We start from the raw sequence: 26,292 nt of genomic DNA, 5'->3' as shown, positions 1-26,292 counted from the left end.
AGGAAGAAACTGCAAGCAACAACGGGCAATCGGGGTGAGCATATTAATGGCGCCTACACATCCACAAGACCACTTAGCTGTGTGAGGGGGTGATTGTAAGTCCCAACTAATCCTTAGAGGGTTTTAATGCTTGGGGGGTGGGGGGCGAATCCTGTGTTAGTTTATTTCATGGGAGGGTTCTCTTATTAGGCAGTGGCAATTTAGCACGGCTTATTGGACAAGCCAGGGTTGTACTGTTTAGTAGTGTTATTGTTAATCTTATTAAACACAATACGGTTGAGCCCGAAAACACATGTCAGAGTCTGATCTGTCCTTATAATCCCCATCGTTCCAGAACTTATAGTAAGAGGTGTGTTTTCGGTAAGCCTGAGAAAACCGCGAGCCAGGTAGGAAGATAGGTTTTGTGTCAGATCATAGATAATTCTAAGGGCAAGAGACCTGGAATGGAGGATAGGATTTCCTCCTACGTGTTCAATAAGATTAATGTGTCTCAGCCATGGGTGCTGGAGATGCTGTGCTCAGAGACCCCAGGATAGGGCTGCAGAGTGGACAGATAGCAGGGATCACAGGAAGTCAAAGGAGAAAGCGATCTGGCTCCTTTGTCTGTAGAAGCAAGTTCAACTGCTCAGGGAGTGGGTTGAAAAGCTAGGGAACGAGCTTAAAGAGTTTGAGGATAGGTCAGACGCGAGGGAGATAGTCGGGAGTAGACTATTAGAGGAACTGCACGAGGAAAGGCAGAAAAGACGTGCGCAAGAAGAGACCTCCCGTAACATGGTTGAATACCTACAGTGTCAGGTTACAGAGGCCAAGGTAAACAAGCAGGCCCCACGGGAAGAAAATGCGAGGCTAGTAGCAACAGCTGACAGCTTGAAGGGTCAGCTAAGGGATATAAAGATAGCTTATAGCTTATAAAATAGCCAGGAGCAGAAGCTATGAGGAAGCAGATCACGGTCCCTGTAAGGAAAGGATCCAAAAATTGACCCAAGCCGCGTCCGGAGCCAGAGGTATGGCCTGTTTAATGTGACCGGGGGAAACCGGGGTAGACTGGGACAAGGTGGAACACAGCCTGATGATGGGGCTCAGGACAGGGAGGTCCGACCGGCACCTGAAGCGCCACCGAGACCAATGTCCTCTGCAGCAGAAGGTCGGTCCACCCGCACTGAACGATGACCAGGGCCCGCTGCAGAGCGATTACGTGGTCCCGTACACAACCCCTCAGCTGCAAGCCATGCTGGCAGGGACGCCCAAGCTCAAACAGGACGGGGACCCCTCAATTCACTTTATAGACGTAGGAAAGATAGGGGCGTGGGGGGGTGTCAATGGATGCACTGAGGGTGAGATCAATAGGCTGATGCTGTTCTCCCTTGATGGGAGATTGTATCAGAGCTTATCCGCAGCCACAAAGCGCGGAGGAGGCACCACAGAGGGGTTGAAAGGAGAGATCCTGAGGCATCAGATGCATTCGCGGACAGGCCATGGCCTGCATACGTAAAGGCAACTGGAGGGACGCTTGACCGCGCGCAGTTGATAGGGGCCCCCAGGAATCACTGGCTCAGGGTCCTTGTAGCGAACAGCTTGCCAAGGATCTGGGTCAGGGCAGAAGCGTGGTTTGACCCAGAGGACCTCGCAAATATGGAGGCAGGCGTGCTCAGAAAGTTGAGTCCAGCCTTTAAGGCTGGTTCCGGGGAGGAGGTCAAACCAAAGGGGAGGGTCCATGAAATGAAAGCCAGTGAGGGTAATAGAAAGGAATGGCAACAGGATGGGGTTAATATCAACAAGTCCAGGATTTGTTTCAGGTGTGGGAAGACGGAACACTGGAAGCGGGACTGCCCGTTCTCAAAAGGGAGGAGGCGACAAGGGGGTCCTCCAGTACAAAAGCCATGTGTTACAGGCAGAGGGGATGACCGGCAAGTCATTCGAGCTTCTGGTCGCCGCCCGACGGAAGGCTACGAGGAAGGACAAAGGCAAGTTGGACGCTGCCGTGAGCAGTGAAGCGCCCACCGCACCCGTACGCCCCCCACCCTGACTAGAACGCGCCCAGCCTGAGTACCTATGTCCGCTCACGTACGATGAGTGGGGCAGGCCCTGTGTAAGATTGGGGGTGAAGACGGTGTAGGGGAAATATTTGGTGGACACCGGGGCTTCCAGCACGGTGGTCCATTCAAAACACCCAACCAATTCACCCTGGTCTAGCAGGGTCCCATTCAGCCTCGTGGGGTTCACAGGGAATGAGCAGGCTGAGGCAATCTCAAAACCCCTGGCCATAGAACTAGGATTCCCTCCATGCCACGTGGGAGTGCGTCTTGGTGCAATGGGAACAGCCAGGATCAGGAGTCCTCGGGGCTGACTTTATGTTAGCCAACTGAGTGATTGTGGATTTAAGGAATCACTGCCTACAGGGGGCAGTGGATTCAGATAAAGCCAAGGAGGTGCTAGTGATCCCAAGAGATAGGAAAGGAAGAGGTAATGTGCATACGATGAAGCTCATGGGGAATTACGACCTAGAGCAGTTGGTTTGTAATACCCCAGCCAAATATCAGGCGAATGTGCGGGACAACCTCGCTGCATTCGCCACTCAAAAGCACGACTGTGGCAGGGGTAGAAGTCATGGTGCAAGGGTACCCCATGTCACGGCCACAGAAACAGTAGTTCCCCCAGAGAGGCAGAAGCCGACTTAGAGATGGCACTGGGATCCCTCGTAGAACAGGAGGCATTGAGGCAGATAGCCACCCACGTAAACTCACCACTATGGCCGATTAAGAAGCCCGACCAGTCGTGGAGAGCCACCGTGGACTATCGTGTGCTCAATAAAAATATCCCAGCCTGTGCACCCAGTCGCGGCTGTTGCTGACCTCATAGGGAGCATTCCAGCGACCACAACCACTTTCACGGTGCTGGATATCTCCAATGGGTTCAGGTCAATTCCCCTTAAACGGGAAGACCAGTACAAAATTTGCCTTTACATTTAAAGGGCAACAGTACACCTGGACATGCCTTCCCCAGGGATTTCATAACAGCCCCTTCATATTTCACCAGTATATGGCAGACGCACTCAAAGGCTTCAACCGACCCAACTGGCTAATCCTGTACGTGGACGACTTGCTTTTGTTCTCCGCGGGGGGGGGGGGGGGGGGGGGGGAGGAGCACGAGCTGTTGAGGCTGTTGCAGGAGACAGGGTTTAAAGTGAACCCAAAGAAAGCCCAGAAGGAAGTCAAATTCCTCGGGCTGACCGTAAGAGCTGGTGAGTGAGCGATAGATGAGGCAAAAAGAAAGGTAGTACAGGAGTTATCAGCCCCCAAGGATGTAACTGGGGCAAGATCCTTCCTGGGACTCACAGGGTACTGCAGGGACTTTATAGAGGGTTACGCAGCCACGGCAGCCCCTCTGCTTCGGCTCCTCCGCAAGGGAGTCGGGTGGGAGTGTGACCAGAACTGCCAGGAAGCGTTCACCTGCCTCAAGGAGAATATACAGACAGCACCCGCATTGGGAGCCATCAACAGTAGCGAGGAATTCTTTTTGGAGGTAGCAGCCAGTGGGGATAGCTTGAGCGCGGTGTTGCTCCAGGAGCGGTATGGCAAGCTACGACCTGTGGTCTACTCCTCAAGGGTTCACACTGAGGTAGAAAGGGGATACTCCAACTGAGAGGCATTTCCTAGCCACGTACTGGGCCGTAAAGCGCTCCCAGCTCTTTACGGGATCATCCCCGATAACTTTACTAACTCGCCACACCCCCACTTAGATGTTGTTAGACAGGAGAATAAAGGACAGAACAGTGCTAGTATTACTCGCTGGACTTTATTGCTCACGCAAATGAATCTGGGAGTGCAGGGGTTGAAAGAGCCAAAGCTGGTTATGAATTTAATCTACCCAGGGACTGCCCATGCATGTACTGTAGAAGGGGTGTGGGACGTAGATGTGGGATTCCGGGCTGGGAGACACCCGAAAGGCCTGGACATCGACGTTGACGGTTCGGTGAACGGGGAGCGGCTCACCGGGTGCAGGATTTATGACCCCACAGCTAATGTAGCGAAGGCCATTAAACTCATTAGCACCGAGCGTTCAGCACGCCGAACTGTCGGCGGTGGCGTACATAGTTACCCACCCCGACGAATTCCCCACCCCCATACCATCTGCTCGGATTCCACGTTCACCTGTAATTCCTGCACGGTGCACATGGCCATTTGGGCCAGGCGCGGTTTCAAGTCCGCAGATGGGAAGCCCCTAGCAACAGCACGGTTGCTAGGGAGAATGAGAAGTCACGGGCACCTAGGGAGATTACTACATACACAAGGTCAAAGCCCATTCAAAGACAGAGCCCAAGTGGGAGGGCAACCAAAAGGCAGATGAGCTGGCCAAACAGGGGGCCAGGGGAGGAGTATTCTGGGATCCGTACAGAGCAGGTCCGGTAGCAGCAATCCGGGACAAGGGAGGCACACAGGGTAGCTTTGGCCCTGGACTTAACACAAGTCTAAGCGCAGGATGCCGCACTTAAGGCCATCCTTGTAAAAAGGGAGAACGGCGAACCGGTAGAGGGTCCGTTCGGGGCAGCGGACATCACTGTTAAGGAGAGGATGTTTTTCAAGGGGGATTGTTGGATAGTTCCAGCACAGCACCGGGAGGAGTTCCTCCAGTTGGCCCACCGGGAGCGGGACACCCAGGGCCGGAAACTACCTGGCTAAGGGTAGAGGCGGCGGGGTGGTGGCCCCATCTCAGGGAGAAAGTCAAGGAACTCTGTGCAAATTGTTTGGTGTGTGCGGCTAACAACCCAATCCTCAGCGCAGAAAAGCCCCCATAGGACACACCAGAAGGGACCGTGGCGGTCCCTGCAGGTTGATTTCATCGGACCACTACCCACCATTAAAGCAGGTAACAAGTACTGATTAGTCCTGGTGGACGTATTCTCGAAGTGGGTGGAGGCCTTCCCATGCCGAGCAGCCACAGCACTAGCAACAGCTAGGATCTAGGTGAGGGAAGTGTTCTCCCAACGGGGACTACCACAGGTCATGGAGTCCGACCAAGGGAGCTATTTCACGGGGAAGACGATGCAGGCCACCGTAAAACTTCTGGCAGTACAAGAGAAGTGGCATGTGGCTCACAACCCTCAGTCATCGGGGATTGTGCAGCGCATGAACTGGACACTGAAAGAAAGACTGAGGAGGGAGATAAGCCGGCTACTGCACAGATGGGACGAGATCGTGCCTTAATGGGGTGTCCGGGCCAGCCCCTCCAGAAGCACAGGGTACTCCCCACGAGCTCATGACCGGGAGGATTATGCGCACCCCAACCCACATGTTGGCACTGGCCCTCACAGAAGCTCAGGTCAGAGAGGTAAACCGGGACAGGTTTGTCCAGAATCTGTTTGACACTTTAAAACAGATTCACTGGAGAGCCAGCAGCAGAAAAATCGGTTGCTGCTACAGCCCCAGAGAGCCCACGAGTGGAAGGTGGGAGACCAGGTAATAGTCAGGAACTATGCCCGCCTAGGGGCAGTCGAGCCACCGTACATGGGGCCTTATAACATCGTAGTTAAGATGAGGCCCATGGTATATGCAGCGAGACTCCTGAAACGCACAAAATGGTATCACATCACCTAGTGCAAGTTGTTTAACCCGAGGAGTGGAAAACAAAGAGAAACCAGGGCACGATAATGAGCCTGGTGAATGCAGGTCTTCCTCCCATGATGTGGGACGATGATGATAACCCGGAGGACGGGGCAGCAAGAAGCAGTCGAATACCACGGCCTAGGGTGCCTTGAACGCCTCCTTACTCGCCGACTGCGAGCCGTAAGAGGCCCCAGTTGGAAAGGTTTTAACCGGGAGCACTCGATAACACAAAGAACTGTAAATATATGTAAATAACAAAACCCAGACCTGTGGGGGAAAAACTTCTCACAGAACAGTGTTGCTGTATGGTATAAGAAACGGGATTCCAGGTGTAATTGATAAGTAATGTACAATTTGGTCGAGACCTACAATGCGCCTCCCGCAGTGAAGACGACGAAATTCGTGATATTTCTGGTTTTGATGACGAAATATCAGTGGGGAATGTAGCACCAGTGTTCTGGCCACTTACATGAATCATATTTTAAATCCAATACCCCCAAGAAAGAACTGTACTGTTTGGCAAGCTTGTGGGAGTGGCTTAGGGAATAGGATTGACTGGCAGGAGTTTCGAGCCAGGCTCACCTGACAAAGGTGCATTCATATGCAAATGGGAATTTCACAATGACAGGCTAGGTGGAAGGGAACCCAGGCCGATTGACGTCCTTACCATTTAACATGATTACTGGGAACAATACCCTGAGAGGTAACTCAGAGACACTCAGTCCCAACTGAAACTGGTGAAAGGCAAGAGATGGCCAGGCCATTGTCTTCCAGGAGAGAAGCCAGTTCAGCAAGATCAGTTTGAGATCGAAACCCATTTCCTGCTAATGGGGGCCATCAATTCAGGAAACGACAGACACCCAGTAATCAGCGCCCATTGTCTCACCAGGTGCAAGGCCAGGGAGCGGTAAAACGAAATAGCATTTTTCACAACGATTTCAAAGGTTACGAGTCACTCCAGGCCATGGGGGAGGGGGCGGGGTCCCAGTCAGATCACCTGAGTCAATACATCGGTCAGTACTGGCGGGAGAAAAGGTGATGGGTTTTGGGGATATAAGGAGCCATTTGGCAACGGTTCCTGGCTCGGCTCTGCTCTTCGGCTTCAATCTACAGCGAGTCTCCCGAGTGGGGCTCAGCTCGATTCAATGGAACACGCCAGAAGCTGAGTGCTGCTCTTCATCCCTCATCAATGGACCTCGACTCAAACTGGAACTTGGATGCTGCGTCGGCGGTACGAAACCAGGAGTGAGACGTGCAGGAAGAAACTGCAAGCAAGACAACGGGCAATCGAGGTGAACATATTGCCTGCGCCTACACATCCACAAGACCACTTAGCTGTGTGGGGGGTGATTGTAAGTCCCAACCAAACCTTAGAGGTGGTGGGGGGGTCCTGTGTTAGTTTATTTCATGGGAGGGTTCTCTTATTAGGCCGTGGTAATTTAACATAGAGCTTATTGGACAAGCCAGGGTTGTACTGTTTACTAGTGTTATTGTTAATCTTATTAAACACAATATGGTTCAGCCCGAAAACGTGTGTCCGAGTCTGATCTGTCCTTATAATCCCTATCGTTCCAGTACGTCTGAGAAAACCATTTACATTTCAATATTCAGACTTGCGGGGGTATGGCAGAATGAAGGTGAGGAAGGGTTAGGGACAGGAGAAAACTAAAATCTGCGTTCATTTGCTGGTATGGGTGCACAGTAATGCAAATCCAATTTAATGACTTAATAGTCAAAAAGCAACCACCATCCTCCTTAGATATGGGGATAGTGTCAAAAGACTGGAGGATTGCAAATGTTACATCCCTTTTCAAAAAAGGGGAGAGGGATAAACCTGGCAATTACAGGCCAGTCTGCCTAATGTCCGTGGTGGGAAAACTTTGAGAGACAATAATCAGAAATCAAAAAATAAATTGGCACTTGGAAAAGTATGGGCTAATAAATTAAAGTTAGCACGGATCTGTTAAAGGAAAATCGTGTTTGACTAACTTGATTGAGTTCTTTGATGCAGTAACGGAGAGGGTTGATGAGGGTAGTTCAGTCGATGTTGTGTATATGGACTTTCAAAAGGTATTTGATAAAGTACCACATAATAGACTTGTTAGCAAAATTAAAGCCCATATGATTAAAGGGACAGTGGCAGTGTGGATAGAAAATTGGCTAGGAGATTAATGATCTGGACTTCGGTATAATTTCAAAGTTTGCAGATGACACGAAACTCAAATGTAGTCAACAATGTGGAGGATAGTAACAGACTTCAGGAGGACAGAGACAGACTGGTGAAATGGGCAGACACATGGCAGATGAAATTTAACGCAGAGAAAAGTGTGGAGTGATGCATTTTGGTAGGAAGAATGGAGAGAGGCAATACGAACTAAATGATACACATGTTCCTGCACCCCCTTTAAAATTGTATGTGTGCACATACACAAATCTTTGAAGGTGACAGGACAAGTTGTGAAGGCTGTTAAAAAAACATATGGAATCCTGAGCTTTATTAATAGAGGCATATAGTACAAAATCAAGGCAGTTATGCTAAAGCTATATAAAACACTTTATCTGAATGCACAAAGCATTCGTAATAAGGTAGGCAAATTAACAGCGGAAATAGATGTAAATGGATACAATATAATTGCGATTACGGAGACATGGCTGCAGGGTGACCAAGGCTGGAAGCTGAATATCCAAGGGTATTCAATATTTAGGAAGGACAAGCAAAAAGGAAAAGAAGATGGGGTGGCATTGTTAATAAAGGATGAAATCACAGCAATAGTGAGAAAGGATATTGGTTCAGAAAAACAAGATGTAGAATCAGTCTGGGTGGAGTTAAGAAGCACCAAGGGGCAGAAAACACTGGTGGGCGTTGTCCAGAGGCATCCAAACAGTAGTGGTAATGTAGGGGATGGCATCAAACAGAAAATTAGAGATGCACGTATCAAGGGTACTACAGTAATCATGGGTGACTTTAATCTACATATCGACTGGCCAAACCAAATTAGCAAAAATACTGTGGAGAATGAATTCCTGGAGTGTGTACGAGATTTTTTTTAAACCAGTATGTTGAGGAGCCAACTAGGGAACAGGCTATCCTAGATTGGGTATTGTGCAATGAGAAGGGGTTAATTAATATTCTTGTTGTGCGGGGTCCTTTAGGGAAGAGTGACCAAAACGTGATAGAATTCTTCAATAAGACTGAAAGTGAAGTAGTCCAATCCGAAACTACGGTCCTAACTCTAAACAAAAAGGACATTACGAAGGTATGAGAATTAAATTGGCTATGATAGATTGGGGAGCTTCATTAAAAGGCATGATGGTGGATAGGCAATGGCTAACATTTAAGGAATGCATGAATTGCAACAGTTATGCATTCCTTTCTGGCACAAAAACACAAAAGGCAAAACGGCCTTGGCTAACAAAAGAAATTAAAGATAGTATTAGAGCCAAAGAGGAGTCATATAAAGTTGCCAGAAAAAGTAGCAAGCCTGAGGACTGGGAGCAGTTTAGAATTCAGCAAAAAATAACCAACAGATTGATTTAAGAGGGGAAAAATAAGAGTATGAGAGTAAACTTACAAGGAACATACAAGCTTCTACAAGTGTGTAAAAAGAAAAAGATTAGGAACATAGGAACAGGAGTAGGCCATTCAGCCCCTCGAGCCTGCTCCGCCATTTGATAAGATCATGGCTGATCTGTGATCTAACTCCATATGCCTGCCTTTGGCCCATATCCCTTAATACCTTTGGTTGGCAAAAAGCTATCCATCTCACATTTAAATTAGTGAAGACAAATGTAGGTCCCTTACAGTCAGAAACAGGAGAATTTATAATGGGGAACAAGGAAATGGCAGAGCAATTAAACAAATGCTTTGGTTCTGTCTTCACGGAAGAGGACACAAATAACTTCCCAGAGATGCTAGGGAACCAAAAGTCTAGTGAGAAGGAGGAATTAAAGGAAATTAGTATTAGTAAAAAAAAGTGCTGGAGAAATTAATGGGACTGAAAGCTGATAAATCCCCAGTGACTGATAATCTGCATCCCAGAGCACGAAAAGAGGTATCCATGGAAATAGTGGATGCGTTGGTTGCAATCTTCCAAAATTCAATAGATTATGGAACAGTTCCTGCAGATTGGAGGATGGCAAATGTAACCCCACTATTTAAAAAAGGGAACTACAGACCGGTTAGCCTAACATCAGTAGTAGGGAAAATGCTTGAGTCTATTATAAAGGATGTGATAACAGGACATTTAGAAAATATCAACAGGATTAGACAAAGTCAACATGGATTTATGAGAGGGAAATCATGTTTGGCAAACCTACTGGAGTTTTTTGAGGATGTAACTGGTAGAATAGATAAGGGAGAACCAGTGGATGTGGTGTATTTGGATTTTCAGAAGGCCTTTGATAAAATCCCACATAAGAGGTTAGTGTACAAAATTAAAGCACATGGGATTGGAGGTAATATTCTGGCATGAATTGAAAATTGGTTAACAGACAGGAAACAGAGAGTAGGAATAAATGGGTCTTCTTCGGGGTGGCAGGGATCAGTGCTTGGGCACCAACTATTCACAATATACATCAATGATTTGGATGAGGGAACCAAATGTAATATTTCCAAGTTTGCCGATGACACAAAACTAGGTGGGATTGTGAGGAGGATACAAAAAGACTTCAAGGCGATTTAGACAAGTTGAGTGAGTGGGCAAATACATGACAGATGCAGTGTAACGTGGATAAATGTGAAGTTATCCACTTCGGAAGGAAAAACAGGAAGGCAGAGTATTATTTAAATGGCGATAGATTGGGAAATGTTGAAGTACAAAGGGACCTGGGTGTCCTTGTACACCAGTCACAAAGCAAAAACGCAGGTGCAGCAAGCAGTTAGGAAGGATAAATGGTATGTTGGCCTTCACTGCAAGAAGATTTGAATACAGGAGCAAGGATGTTTTACTGCAGTTATACAATGCCTTGGTGAGACCACATCTGGAGTATTGTGTGCAGTTTTGGTCTCCTTACCTAAGAAAGGATATACTTGCCATAGAGGGAGTGCAGCGAAGGTTCACCAGACTGATTCTTGGAATGGCAGGACTGTCGTTATGAAGAGAGATTGGGTCGACTAGGCCTGTATTCACTAGAGTTTGGAAGAATGAGAGGGGATCTCATTGAAACATATAAAATTCTGACAGGGCTAGACAGATTGGATGCAGGGAGGACGTTTCCCCTGGCTGGGGGTTCTAGAACGAGGGGTCACAGACATAGGATACAGGGTAGGACATTTAGGACTGAGATGAGGAGAAATTTCTTCACTCAGAGGGTGGTGAACCTGTTGAATTCTCTACCATAGAAGGCTGTGGAGGCCAAGTCACTGAATATATTTAAGAAGGAGATGGATAGATTTCTAGACACAGAAGGCATCAAGGGGTATGGGGAGAGAGCGGGAATATGGTTTTGATATAGAGAATCAATCAGCCATGATCAGGCTCGAAGGGCCGAATGGCCTACTCCTGCTCCTATTTTCTGTGTTTCTATAAAAACAGGCCTCAGCTGGAGTAGTGTGTTCCATTCTGGGCACTACAGTTAAGGAAGGATGTCAAGGCCTTAGAGAGAGTGCAGAAGAGATTTACTAGAATGGTTCCAGGGATGAGGGACTTCAGTTATGTGGAGAGACTGGAGAAGCTGGGGTTGTTCTCCTTAAGAGAGAAGGTTAAGGGGAGATTTGATAGGTATTCAAAATCATGAATGGTTTTGAGAAAGTAAATAAGGAGAAACTGTTTCTAGTAGCAGACGGGTCAGTAAGCAGAGGACACAGATTTAAGGTGATCAGCAAAAGAGCCAGAGGTGACATGAGGAAACATTTTTTTAATTCAGTGAGTTGTAATGATCTGGAATGCACTGCCTGAAAGGGTGGTGGAAGCAAATTCAATAGTAACTTTCAAAAGGGAATTGGATAAATACTTGAAGGGAAAACATTTTCAGGGCTACGGGGAAAGAGCAGGGGAATGGGATTAATTGGATAGCTCTGTCAAAGAGCCGGCACAGGCATGATGGGCTGAACGGCCTCCTCCTGTGCTGTAACTACTATGATACCAGCAGAAAAAAATTACAGCAAAAATTCAGTGTGCTAGTTTTTAATAAGTGGATGTTGCAGTTGTATTTGCCCAATACAAAGCATGAAGGAAAAACAAAATAAGTGTCAATTCACCAAATTAGCAGATATAGCATGGGTAGCATTTACCATGCCTATCTGAAGCAATCTGCGATTCCCAAATTTGTAACTATTCCTCTCCCCTGATTTTGTTTTTTAAAACGATTTTTCAAAAAGTCCGAAGTAAACGGTGAAAAATTGAGGAGCGTTTTCAAAAGTTAAAAAAATGTGTATCGTAGCAATGTTTGGGATTTATTGTAGGCCCCCTGTAGGAGACAGAGAGTAGGGATAATGGGTATGTACTCAATTGGCAGGGTGTGACTAGTGGTGTCCCCCAGAGATCTGTACTGAGGCCTCAGCTTTTCACTATATTTATAAATGACTTGGATGAACGAATAGAGAGCTGTATATCTAAGTTTGTTGACAACACCAAGTTAGGTGGCACAGTAAATAGTGTAGATGGGAGCAGAAAGTTGCAAAGGGACATTAATAGATTAAGTGAGCGGCCAAAACTGTGGCAGATGGAGTTTAATGTGGGGAAGTGTGAGGTTATTCACTTTGGACCCAAGAAAGATCAGAGTATTGTCTGAGAAGCTAGGAATTGTGGAGGAGCAGAGAGATTTAGGGGTCCAAGTACAGAAATCACAAAGCTAGTGGGTAGGTACAAAAAAGTAATTAAAAATGGAATTTTGGCCTTTATCTCAATGGGGCTGGAATACAAAGGGGTGGAAGTTATGTTACAGTTATATAAAGTTAGACTTCATTTAGACTTTAATTCCATTTAATTCCGGGCTCAGCACCTCAGGAAGGATATATTGACCTTGAAGGGGGTACAGCGCAGATTCACCAGGATATTATCGGGGCTAAAAAAATTTAAATAATGAGGACATGTTGCATAGACTAGACTTGTATTCCCTGGAGTATAGAAGATTAAAGGGGTGATCTAATTGAGGTGTTTAAGATGATCAAAGGAATTGATAGGGTAGATAGAGAGAAACTATTTCCTCTGGTGGGGCATAACCTTAAAATTAGAGGTAGGCCGTTCAGGGGTGATGTCAGGAAGCACTTCTTCAAACAAAGAGTAGTGGAAATCTGAAACTCTTTTCCTTGCCCTCACCTTCTCCCCCTGCCCCCCAAAAGGAAAAAGCTGTTGAGGGTTGGTCAACTGAAACTTTCAAAATTGAGATTGATAAGATAGTTAGGCAAGGATACTCAGGGTTATGGAACTAAGGCGGGTCGATGGCGTTAAGCTACAGATCAGTCATGATCTAATTCAAGGGCGGAACAGGCTTGAGGGGCTGAATGGCCTACTTCTGTTCTTATGTTATTAGATACTGTGTATTCCAATTTATTTGTTGAACTTATTAGATATTGATAATTGGCATCTACAATATTTTTGAATACTGTCATTACACCAAATGACAAACAAAATGATGCCATGCGATTTCCAAAATCAATCTAAATGAGGTAGACATCTGAACCATGGCAACAGTCACATACAGATTTATTTCTAGATGTGCTACTATTTCCTATAGAGATGCTAACTGTTGGGATTCCTAAGAGGGAGATGAGAAAATTGAAGAAAATCTCATCCTAGGGTGCCATTACTATGCTTCACAGTGGCCAGCACAGGGTAGCAAGTGCAAAGGTCTAGAAGCTGGTCTCGGTTGGTGCGTTGCATTCAGCCCCAAGCCTGTTCCACCATTCAATTAGATAATGGCTGATCTGCATCATAACTGCATCTACTCACCTTGGTTCCATATCCCTTAATACTCTTGCCTAACAAAAACCTATCAATCGCAGTTTTGAAATTTTCAACTGACCTGCCCCCAGCAGCTTTTTGGGGGAAGAAAGTTCCAGATTTCCATCACCCTGTGTGTAAAAAAGTGCTTCCTGACATCATCCTTGAACTGCCGAGCTCTAAGTTTAAGGGAAATCCCCTTTGTTCTGGACTCTCCCGACAGAGGAAATAGTTTCTCTATATCTACCCTATCAAATTGTTTACACCGCTATGTTTACACCGCAATTAGATCAGCCCTTAATCTTCTATACTCAAGGGAATACAAGCCTTGGCTATTTAACCCTTTTAGCCCCTGTATCATTCTGGTGAATCTGCACAGCATCCCTTCCAAAGCCAATATATCCTTCCAGAGATAAAAACAGAAAATGCTGGCAACACTCAGCAGGGCAGGCAGCATCTGTGGATCTGTTAATTCTGTTTCTTTCGCCAGAGATGCTGCCTGACTGGCTATTTCCAGCATTTTCTGTTTTTATTTCAGATTTCCAGCATCCGTGGTATTTTGCTTTTGATATCCTTCCTGAGGTATGGTACCCAGAACTGAATGCAGTACTCCAGACAAAGTGCAGCCTTCATTTGTCTCTAATTAGTTTGTGTACCTGTCCACTAGCGAGCGAGCGTCCAGCCGTCTATCTATCCATCTAAGGTCCAAAGTGAATGACCTCACACTTCTCAACATTAAACTCCATCTGCCACAGTTTTGCCCACTCACTTGGTCTATCAATGTCCCATCTACACTATTTACTGTGCCTCCTCACTTAGTGTCATCACTAAACTTGGATAAATGGCTCTCTAGTCCTTCACCTAAATCATTTATAAACATAATGAAAAGCTAAGGCCCCAGTTGATCCCTGGGGGACACCACTAGTCACATCCTGCCTATTTGAGTACATACCCATTATCTCTACTCTGTCTCCTAACTGTTCACCAATTCCCTACCCTGGTCAATAGGTTACCTCCAATTCCATGCGCGCTCATTTTTTTTTACAAAAAAAAGTCTCTTATGTGGAACCTTATCAAATGCCTTCTGGAACTCCATGTAAATAACATCCATAGACACTCCCTTATCTACCACGTTAGTTACCTCCTCAAAAAATTCAACTACAAATGCATTATTCTTTACAAATCCATGTTGGCCCTCTCTGATCAGCTCATATTTGACCAAATGCTCAGTCCCACTGTCCCCAAGAAAAGATTCTACAAACTTCCCCACAACAGATTTTAGACTAATAATTTCCTAGTTTATCTCTCCTACCCTTCTTAAATAATGGAGTGACAGACAATTTTCCAATCCAAGGGGACAATTGCTGAATCAAGAATTTGGAAGATCATGACTAGGGCATCTACAATTTCCTTACCTAATTTGTCTGCATTGGTCTGATAGCATGTTGATTTTCTGCCATCAAAAGGGTTGGGAAAATGTGGTGGACATCCCACATATTTTCCAGCGAGCAAACTTGGGCACAGTAAGACGAACAATGCAATTATAAAGGATAGAGGTTTTGGTTTATAGGAGATGGTCTGCTTATGGAAACTATTGTCTAACCGAGAACTCAGAGCAAAAGCGTTGGGAGAAAGCCCAAACCACAACACAGTTTTCAAAAGTAAAAAGGGATTTAGGTACAATTACTGACCATTCACTGAAATGTACCAGTCAACAAGGTTAAATCAAGTGTTGGGATGAGTTAAGGGCATTTAATTATAAATCAAACCGGGTAATTTTAATTTTGTACCTTTCATTGTTAAGAATATTGTGCACAATTTTGGCAACCTATTTTCAAAACGAAGACATTGATGCATTCAGAAGCAAATGATTTCAGGACTTAAGGCTTTAAACTATGAAGAGGTTTCTTCATTGTTGAAATGACGTGGGGAAGAGCAACAACAACTTGCATTTATATAGCACCTTTAATGTAGTACAACATCCCAAGGTGCTTCACAGGAGCATTATCAAACAAAATGTGACACCCAGCTACATAAGGAGATATTAGGACAGGCGATCAAAAGCTTGGTGAAAGAGGTAGGTTTTAAGGAGCATCTTAAAGGAGGAGCGAGGTAGAGGGGCGGAGAGGTTTAGGGAGGGAATTCCAGAGCTAAGGGCCTAGGCAGTTGAAGGCACGGAGCGATTAAAATCAGGGATGCGCAAAAGGCAAGAATTGGAGGAGCTCAGAGATCTTGGAGGGTTGTAGGAGGTTACAGAGAAAGGGAGGGGTGAGGCCATGGAGGGATCTGAAAACATGGATAAGAATTTTAAAATCGAGGCGTTCCTGGACTGGGAGCCAATGAAGGTCAGCAAGCACAGGGGTGATGGGAGAACAGGACTTGGTGCAAGTTAGGATACGGGCAGCAGAGTTTTGGATGAGCTCAAGTTTATGGAGGGTGGAAGATGGGAAGCCAGCCAGGACAGCATGGGAAGAGTTGAGTCTAGGAGGTAACAAAGGCATGGATGAGCATTTCAGCAGATGAGCTAAGGCAGGAGCAGAGATGGGCGATGTTAAAGAGGTGGAAGTAGACGGTCTTGGTGATGGAGCAGATATGTGGTCGGAAGTTCATCTCAGGGTCAAATAGGTTGCCAACAGTCTGGTTCAGGCTCAGACAGTAGCCAGGGAAAGGGATGGAGTTGGTGGATAGGGAACGGAGTTTGCGGTGAGGACCAAAGTCAATGGCTTCGGTCTTCCCAATATTTTGTTGGAGGAAATTTTTGCTCATCCAGTACTACGATCCAAATCTTTAATTGGAATTGAATTCTAACTTCCTGAAATGTGAAGGGAAGGGGGATAATTGAAAAGCTGTCAGTTTGCATCTAGGCTACTACATGTAGCAACAAAGAAAATGGAGCAGGATCAGTTTCTTCTCACAAGCTGAGACGTCTGCTGCCCAAACCATACCTCCTCTCCCAAGAAAAAGAGACATCTTGCATCAGGCAGCTATAGTAGCCATCAAAAAGGGACATAAATAAATACTAACAAAGCATACAACGCAATCTACAAGGATTTTGGGTCAAAATTTGATAGCTACTGTCGATTGATAACAAATACAAATTCCTCACTGGGCACTTTAGTTTTGCACAAATTAGAACTGGCTAATGTTACAAAGTCCATTATTCATCTCTTGCCAGCATTTTGGATCATGTTTTGTTTTTAAAAAAAGATTAGCTAATTAATATATTCAGTTTTTAAAAAATCTGCCTGCACATTTATCCCAGGACAGCTACATTATTAGCTGCAGCACAAATCTTATGCCCACTTACCCTTAGCCAAGGACTCTGCATACTTCTCCTCTGTGACATTTAAGTTGTTAACATAGGTAGCATGATGCTTGTTATGGTGCAGCTGCATTATTTCCGCACTGATATGTGGTTCCAAGGCACCATAGTCATAAGGTAGATCAGGCAGCGTGTGCTTTTGTCTGGAGGGCAAACAACGCAAAACTGGAGAAATGTTGGAAGCACATCTGCATGAAAAAAAGCTAAATTAACCAGTGAAATCAAAAATATACACATTGCCAAGCACTCAATGTTAATATTTTAAATACTTAAAAAGATTTTTCAATACCTTTTTCTTCCTTGTTAAATGTCAAAAGTATCCAAATACTATGTGATAAAGATATATCCCATAAATGAGCATCCTTAATATTAGTCCCCCAATGAACACACACGATGTGTCATACTATAATAGCACAGCGCAAGTTCACACACTTGGCACACAAAACACCCAAGCTTCAGGAGTTGATTTTTTTTTAAAAAGATGTGCTACCATTATTATCTTACAGCATGAATGTGGAACTTTTAACAAAATGAAGGTTTTCATATAAGGGCTCATTTTCATTACGCATTACGTGCGCACAAAGGTGCAATATCAGAATATATACTGCTTCGCATCTAGTGATGGAATCCTTTTTGGAAAAGACAGGGAAAGAATAAGCTCCACCCTCCAAGAAAGCAATGCATTTGGAACTACAAACCATTATTGTAATGTCTACATCTTTTTTGCCGTGGCCATGGGTCGAGACTGGTAAAACTCCATTCATTCACTTGCAGTGGCCATCACATTTTCACCTCAGAATACATCAACTCCAGGGGGGGTAACTTTAATCCCCAAGAATGTGTAGGTTGGGGGCGGGTGGGAGGTTAAAGTAGCAGCTTTTTGGAGTGGGACCACATCCTGGCTCCAACGTGCCCATTTCCAGGTTTAACCCAGGTGGGTTCGGACGCATGTGCGCAACAGAAACCCGGAAGTCCAGTCCCCACTTAAAGCTGGCGGGCCGATATTTAAAGGGCCAATTCAGGTAGATGAAAGACTTTAGGTAATTAACTTTGTGGATTCTGCAATAGAAACGGATTTAACTACTCCTGAACAAGTCTCCCGTGGCTTCTTAAACACGCCACTGAAACGGAGGCAAGTTGTAGCCGAAGCTCATTTGGTCCTTTAAACCAGCGATTGACACATCTCAATAAAAGGGGGGGTTTTGCAGCTGGACACTCAGTTATCTCAGACAAATCTTTGGCTGGTAGTTTGTGTTTAGACTGAGATTTCTTTGTTGAGACTGAGAATTCTTGTGTTCAGACAAATTTACCTACATTTTTGAGCCTCTCAAACTGACAAGATCAGGATGTGGGGCGCAATGGATGTATTCCACAGTACATCTGAGGAGGCACATCACGACGCAGATATGTCGTGCAGTTCTGGGATCTGCAGTTACGGGATCTGCAGTTACACAAGACCGAGATGCGTAACAAGGACCTGCAGAAGAGCAGAGAAGCAATCAATGAAGGGACTGAGGTCGCAGGAGGCACTATCCACATGATGGGGTCTACAGGCAGAGGCTGCACATCCTGGACCTCTCAGAGGAGCAGTGCCTACGCAGGCGGAGATTGAGTCGGCAGGCGGTCGCAGACATCTGCGGCCACCTTCAGGAAAGGGCTGCTTCCGGCTGGACCTGGTGGCCACACATTGTCCGCAGTTAAAGTCACCACTGCCCTCAATTTCTTCGCCTCTGAATCCCGCCAGAGCGCTACCGGTGTCTCTGAGTCATCTGCACAAAAGTGTATATGACAGGTGACGGATGGCAGGACATCAGACAACATCAACTTCCCCCACGACGACATCAGTCAGACTGAGAGGGCAGTGGGTTTCCACTCTCTGGCTGGATTCCCATGGGTACAGGTCACAAGTGATTGCACACACGTAGCAATCTGCAGCCCTCCATGTGAGTCAAGACTGTTCATAAACTAAAAGGGATATCACTCCATCAATGCACCACTGATATGCGACCACCAGAAGAGATTTGCGCCGGTGTGCGCCATCCCAGAACAATTTCACACAGAAGACAGACTCAAGGGCTGGCTCCTTGGAGACATGGCTCATGACACCTGTGAGAAACCCCAACAAAAAGGCACAGCAGCAGTACAACCAGAGCCACATCACCACCAGGTCTGTCATTGAACAATTGTAAGGAATCTTACAACACCAGGTGAGAGTCCAACAGTTTTATTTGAAAATCACAAGCATTCGGAGCTTACCTCCTTCGTCACTCACCTGACGAAGGAGGTAAGCTCCGAAAGCTTGTGATTTTCAAATAAAACTGCTGGCCTATAACCTGGTGTTATAAGATTCCTTACATTTGTCCACCCCAGTCCATTACTGGCATCTCCACATCATGTCATTGAACAAGCCATAGGAATGCTGAAGATGCGCTTCAGGTGCCTGGATAGATCTGGGGGAGCCCTTCAGCACTCGCCAGGAGGGTGTGCAGAATAATCGTTGTGTGCTGCACCCTGCATAACATGGCACAGCAGAGGGGGTTAGAGGTGGAAGAGATCGAATGCGCTCATCAAACATTCTCATCTGGCAGCAACATTGAAGATGAGGAGGACGAGGAGGAAAATGAAGATGGGGAACCCATCACCAGAGCAGTGTGCACATTGCTGCCCGCGATTCGCTCATTGCTAACAGGTTCTCATAATGAGATGTGCAAATTGAAGACTTAGAAGTACTCAGACCGCCTAGAACAACCATCACCAATCCTTCCCCACCCCAAACTTTGCACAAAACAGTCCTTCAATCACGCATACACCCAATGGGTGGCATCATGTCTTGGCATTCATGATTGAACACATAAAAGGGTGAATTCAAAAAAAAGAGACTCAATAATGGCCAAGATGTGGCAGTGGTGATGACAATGATTAAATTTAATGTGACACAACAAAAAAAAAATATAAATTAACATGACAGCTTGTCAAACACCCTTGTGCATGCCCTTGAATTACAATTGCTTAGCCTTTCTCTTTCTACCGTTTTTACATGGTGCATCCCCGTGCCTTCAGCGGAGGTATTAGCAGGTTGCTCAGGTCCCTGCCCGAACTGCTGAGATACTCTCGGCCTATCACCTCTGGGTTTTGGAGCACGTGAGGGCCCCGCCAAAGACTGCCTCACCTGCACCTCTGCAGACTTGGGAGAGGAGGCAACACTGCGGGTACTGGTTGAGGTGGGGGTAACGGGTGAGACGTGGGAGCGCTTTGATTGGAGTCCCCACTTCCATGTCCCCTTTCACCATCATCCCTCTCCTGGGCCAACGCAACCTCACTCCCACCACTCTGATGGCCAACATGTTATGAGCCGATGTGCCGCATTTTAAGGCCATGGCTAAAGTATCTGTCTGCCTGTTTAAGGCGGCAGACATGTTGGCATCCAGAATCTGCACGGCTGTGGTCATGGACTGCATGGACTCATTTAAGAGCCATGCTTGAAACTCAATGGAGGCTGCCATTCTCTCCATCGCACACATTCCTGCACTTACCTGCGCCAGTCCACTAGCGATGGAGTTGGACGCCTCCATCCTCTCCACTATTATGGAGAGTGTGCGTGGCACGTTTTCTATTACCTTGCAAAGGTGCAGCAGTATCTCTATCATTCTCATTGATGGCCCTCAGCTGAGCAGAGCTTGGAGAGGAGTGCGCCCCCCGCCCCCCCCACCACGATGTGGACTCTCCACAGCTGCCCCGACCCTGCCACCAGCATCTGCTTGTGCATACATGTGAGTGTTCAATCACCAGGTGACAACCCAACTAACTGTCTAATATGACCCACTGAATGCCAGTATCTGCGCTGGTGCATGGCTGTATGTCATATGATTGTGCACCCTCAGAAGGAATGAAATCCTCTGAGGAATAGTTTTCTTCCATTTCAGCACTTTCCTCTTGAAGGCAATGAAGGCCCTGGAAGACAACAGAAGCCGATATTAATTATTCATTGGAAAAGTGCAAATGTTTTTAATGACCACTGAGGTATGGAACAATTCAATCATTGATAAAAATCAATTCATCACGTGCGTGAAAGATGTTAAAGTTTGTTACCAGCCATAGAATCATAGAAAGTTACGGCACAGAAGGAGGCCATTCGGCCCATTGTGTCCCTGTCAGCAAAAAAGAGCTATCCAGCTTAATCCCACTTTCCAGCACTTGGTCCGTAAGCCTGTAGATTACAACACTTCAAGTGCAATTCCAAATACTTTCTAAATGAGTTGAGGGTTTCTGCCTCTACCACCCTTTCGGGCAGTGAGGGCCAGACCCCCACCACTCTTGGGTGAAAACATTTCTCCTCAGCTCCTGTCTAAATCCTTCTACCAATTACTTTAAATCTATGCCCTCTGGTCACTGACCTCTCAGCTAAGGGAAATAGGTCCTTCCTATCCACTATCTAGTCCCCTCATAATTTTATATACCTCAATTAGATCTCCCCTCAGCCTCCTCTGTTCCAAACAAACAACACCAGCCGATCCAATCTTTCCTCATAGCTAAAATTCTCCAGTCCTGGCAACATCACCATAAATCTCCTCTGTACCCTCTAGTGCAACCACACTTGCCTGTAACGTGGTGACCAGAACTGTATGCAGTACTCAAGCTGTGGCCTAACTACTGTTTTATACATTTCTTATATTCTGTGCCTCAGCTAATAAAGGAAAGTAACCCGTATGCCTTTTTAGCCACCTTATCTACCTGTCCTGCTACCTTCAGGGATCTGTGGACATGCACTCCAAGGTCCCTCTGTTCCTCTATACCTCTCAGTATCCTCCCATTTATTGTGTAGTCCCTTGCCTTGTTTGCCCTCCACAAATGCATTACTTCACACTTCTCCGGATTGAATTCCATTTGCCACTTTTCTGTCCACCTGGCCAGTCCATTGATATCTTCCTACAGTCTACAGCTTTCCTCCTCACTATCAACCACACAGCCAATTTTTGTATCATCTGCAAACTTCTTAATCATGCCCCTTACATTTAAGTATAAAATCATTTATATAGACACACTACAAAAAGCAAGGGAACCAGTACTGAATCCTGTGGAACCCCACTGGAAACAGCCTTCCAGTCATAAAAACACCCGTCAACCATTACCCTTTGCTTCCTGCCACTGAGCCAATTTTAGATCCAACTTGCCACTTTCCCTTGGATCCCATGGGCTTTTACTTTTCTGACCAGTCTGCCATGTGGGACTATGCCAAAAGCCTTGCTAACATCCATATACAGTACATCAAATGCGCTACCCTCATCGACCCTCCTTGTTACCTAGTCAAAAAATTCAATCAAGTTACTCAGACACGACCTTCCCTTAACAAATCCATGCTGACTGCCCTTGATTAATCCATGCCTTTTGAAATGACGATTAATACTGTCCCTCAGAATTGTTTCCAATAACTTGCCCACCACAGAGGTAAGACTTACTGGCCTGTAATTACTCAGTCTATCCTTTTCTCCCTTTTTAAAACAACAGTACAACATTAGCAGTCCTCCAATCCTCTGGCACCATGCCTGTAGCCAGAGAAGATTTGAAAATGATGGTCAGAGCCTCCGCTATTTTCTCCCTTGCTTCTCTTAACAGCCTGGGATACATTTCATCCGGGCCTGGTGATTTATCTACTTCCAAAGATGCTAATCCCCTTAATACTTCCTCTCGAAGTTTATCCCATCCAATACCTCACACTCCTCCTCTTTAACTACAATGTCTGCATCGCCCCTTTTGTGAAGACAGGCAAAGTATTCATTAACAACATCCACATCTTCCGCCTCCACACATAGACCTTTTTGGTCTCTAATACTCTTTCCTTAGTTTTCCTCGTTCTTTGTGTATTTATAAAACGTCTTTAGGGTTTTCTTTAATTTTTCTTGTCAGTTTTTTTTATGCCCTCTCTTTGCTTTCCTAATTTCCTTTTTAATTTCACCCCTGCACTTTCTGCAGTATTGAGCTCTCAGTGTCTGACATAAGCTTCCCATTTTTGCCTTATCTTACCCTGTATGCTCCTTGACATCCAGAGGGCTCTAGATTTGGCATTTGCACCCTTTTCCTTTGTGGGAACATATTTGCTCTGAACTCTCACTATCTTCCCCCTTGAATGCCACCCACTGTTCTGACACTGATTTACCTTCAAGTAGCTGTTTCCAGTCCACTTTTGCTGAATAGTAAATTGCTTAGTAAAGTTTGCCTTTCCCCAATTAAGAACTTTTACTCCTGTTCTATCTTTGTCCTTTTCCATATCTATGCTAAATCTAACTGAATTATGATCACTACCACCAAAATGCTCTCCCACTGATACGCCTTCCACCTGCCCAGCTTCATTCCCTAAAACTAAATCCAGAACTGCTCCCTCTCTTGTTGGGCTTGCTACATACTGGCAAAAAAAGTTTTCCTGAATGCATTTTAAGAATTCTTCATCCTCTACACCTTTTACACTAATTCTATCCCAATTAATATTAGGGTAGTTGAAATCCCCTATTACTACCCTATTGTTTTTGCACTAATCAGAAATTTGGCTACATATTTTCTCTTCTATCTCCCTCTGTCTGCTTGGGGGGCTATAGTACACACCGAGTAGTACGATTGCCCCCTTTTTGTTCTTTCGCTCAACCCATATGGCCTCATTTGATGATATTTCTAACATGACATCCCTCCTCACAGCTATAATACTTTCCTTTACCAATATTGCCACCCCCCCTCCTTTTCTATCGTCCTCCCTATCTCGTCTGAAATCCCTGTAACCAGGAATGTTGAGCTGCCATTCCTGCCCCTCTTTAAGCCATGTTTCAGTAACAGCTATGATATCATACTTTCACATGTCTATCTGTGCCCTCAGCTCATCTGCCTTATTCAATAAAATCATTGCATTGAAGCATATACCACTTAGCACTGTCAAACTCCTTTGTTTTCTATTTTCTAACCTTTGTTTCCTCTGCCTTCCAAACTCGCTTACTAATTTCCTGCTTTCCATTTCCAGCTCTGTTTCTCTCCCTTCTGAGTCTACGCTCAGGTTCCCAACCCCCTGCCAAGCTGGTTTAAACCTTCCCTAACAGCACTAGCAAAACTCCCCGCGAGGATATTGGTCCCGGCCCCGTTGAGATGCAACCTGTCCGGCCCGTATAGGTCCCACCTCCCCCAAACCGCTCCCAATCTCCCAGGAATCTAAAGCCCTCCCTCCTGCACCATCTCTCTAACCACGCATTCATCTGCTCTATCCTCCTACTTCTACATTCACTAGCACGTGGCACTGGGAGTAATCCAGAGATTACTACTTTTGGGGTCCTGCTTATTAATCTCTCTCCTAGCTCCCTAATGTCTGTCTGCAGGACCTCATCCCTCTTCGATATGGACCACAACCTATGGCTGTTCACCCTCCCCCTCAACGTTCTGCAGCCGCTCAGTGACATCCTTGACCCTGGCACCAGGGAGGCAACACACCATCCTGGAATCATGTCTGCAGCCGCAGAAACGCCCGTCTGTTCCCCTAACTGTTGAATCCCTATCATTATTGCTCTCCTGACCTTTCTCCTCCTCCTCCTCTTCTCCCCCCCCCCGCCCCCCCCCGCCGTACAGCTGAGCTGTGGACTTGGCTCTGGCTGCACTCCCCAGAAGAACCCTCTCCCTCACCAGCATTCAGAACTGAATTCTCTAACTGTTAGAGAAGCCTATGCTATGTGTACACAGTGAAAGAAAAACTTGCATTTATATAGCCTTTCACGACCTCAGGACGTCTCAAAGCACTTTACAGCCAATTAAGTACTTTTGAAGTGTAGTCACTGTTGTAATGTGGCAGCAAATTTACATACAGCAAGATCCCACAAACAGCAATGAAGTAGAATTACACAGAATTTACAGCACAGAAACAGGCCATTTGACCCAAATGGTCAATGCCAGTGTTGATGCACCACACGAGCCTCCTCCCACCCTACTTCATCTAACCCCATTGGCATATCCTTCTATTCCTTTCTCCCTCATGTGTTTATCTAGCTTCCCCTTAAACGCATCTATGCTATTCCATGTGGTAGCATGTTCCACATTCTTACTGCGCTGGGTAAAGAAGTTTCTCCTGCATTCCTTATAGGATTTATCAGTGGCTCTCATATTTATAGCCCCTAGTTTTGGACTCTCCTATAAGTGGAAACATCTTTTCGTCTACCCTGTCAAACCCCTTCAGAATTTTGAACACCTTTATTAGGTCGCCCTTCAGCCTTCTTTTTTCTAGAGAAAAAATAAATGACCAGATAATCTGTTTCAGGTATTGATCGAGATATAAATGCTGGCCTGGACATCGGGGAGAACGCCCCTGCTTTTCTTCAAATAGTGCCCTGTGATCCTTACTGTAAATGTCATGAAAAATATGGTTAACAATCTCAACCACTTCCACGTTTTTGACTACCACATGATTTAGGCCAGCATGGGGCAACTTGTAGACAGAAATAAAATAGCTGCTGATGATTTCAAAATCACAAGGACCAATTTGCAAGACTTGCTTTTAAAGTTGACAAATTTATGGCGTAGAGTTGTTTTACAGGAGGCGGACAAAACCAATAGGCAAAAAAAAGGCCAGAAGTTTGTATCAAAAGCTCTGTTTTTGCTTCCTGTACTCATTGTAACACTTAGAGCGAAGAAAGAACACTTCAGCTACTGAGATTTTGGGCAACTTATTATGGTGGCTACTGGTGTCTCAGTGTTCAGTGGCACCAAAGGCAGCGATTTACAGAAATACACAAGGTTAAATTTTTACAAAATCAGATCACCACCAAAATCCACACCATTCTGAATAACAAACAAGAAATGAGTCAATTCAGCCCGCTTGTCATGACAGAGTATAACTTTAATCTTCACAGACAGTCTCATCAACCTGGAATCATGCATATTTTCCGCCCAAGTGACAATATTCAATTATTGGGCAAGTTGCTTTAAATACTGGAAATAAATCAAAGTCTGATTACCATTATACTGATTAAAGATAAATGGGGGAAGGGGGAACAGATGTTTCAAGTTTTGGTCTAGATATTATGTATTGGAGTTTAAGAATTTTATAATTTGGGACAAGATAAAGACATCTATATTTGATTAGCAAAATAAATAATATTTGCTTGGAGTTGAAAGATTGTGTACAATTGTCAGCTACATTCTTCTTATATTCACATGATCAAATGGAGAACATTAAATATAGGTTGGTCACAGAAGAAGTGTTTTTGTTCCTGTTAGAAATAATAAGGTGGTGCCATGCAGTGAGGATGATTACAGGTTTGTGTCCCATTACACACGATCGCTGATCTGAGCTACAATGAAGGAAAACAGACATCTGTCAGCAAAGGAGAAGGGAGGCAAAAAGATAGATCAGAGTATTTTCTAAATGGTGAGAAGATAGGGACTGTGAAGGAGCAGAATGATTTAGGAGTCCAAGTAAAGAAATCACAAAGCTGGTGGACAGGTACAAAAAATAATTAAA

The 26,292-nt window shown here is 45.4% G+C and overlaps 1 protein-coding gene across 5 annotated transcripts in view; it reads right to left on the bottom strand.

The window, feature by feature from the left end:
* sod2 (superoxide dismutase 2, mitochondrial) overlaps positions 1 to 26,292 on the bottom strand; it is a 48,094-nt gene that overhangs the window by 6,653 nt on the left and 15,149 nt on the right. For 4 of the 5 annotated variants that reach the window (XM_067989140.1, XM_067989143.1, XM_067989138.1 and 1 more), the window contains exon 2: positions 16,794 to 16,996. In XM_067989140.1, coding sequence (XP_067845241.1) covers positions 16,794 to 16,996 — 203 coding nt within the window. The remainder of the gene's footprint in view (positions 1 to 16,793; positions 16,997 to 26,292) is intronic. The other variant, XM_067989142.1, reaches the window with a different exon arrangement.

This window comes from Heptranchias perlo, chromosome 8 (assembly GCF_035084215.1).
Source record: "Heptranchias perlo isolate sHepPer1 chromosome 8, sHepPer1.hap1, whole genome shotgun sequence".
NCBI classification, from domain to species: Eukaryota; Metazoa; Chordata; class Chondrichthyes; order Hexanchiformes; family Hexanchidae; genus Heptranchias; species Heptranchias perlo.
Note: the sequence above shows the minus strand (reverse complement) of the source record. Positions and strands in the feature narration are given on the sequence as shown.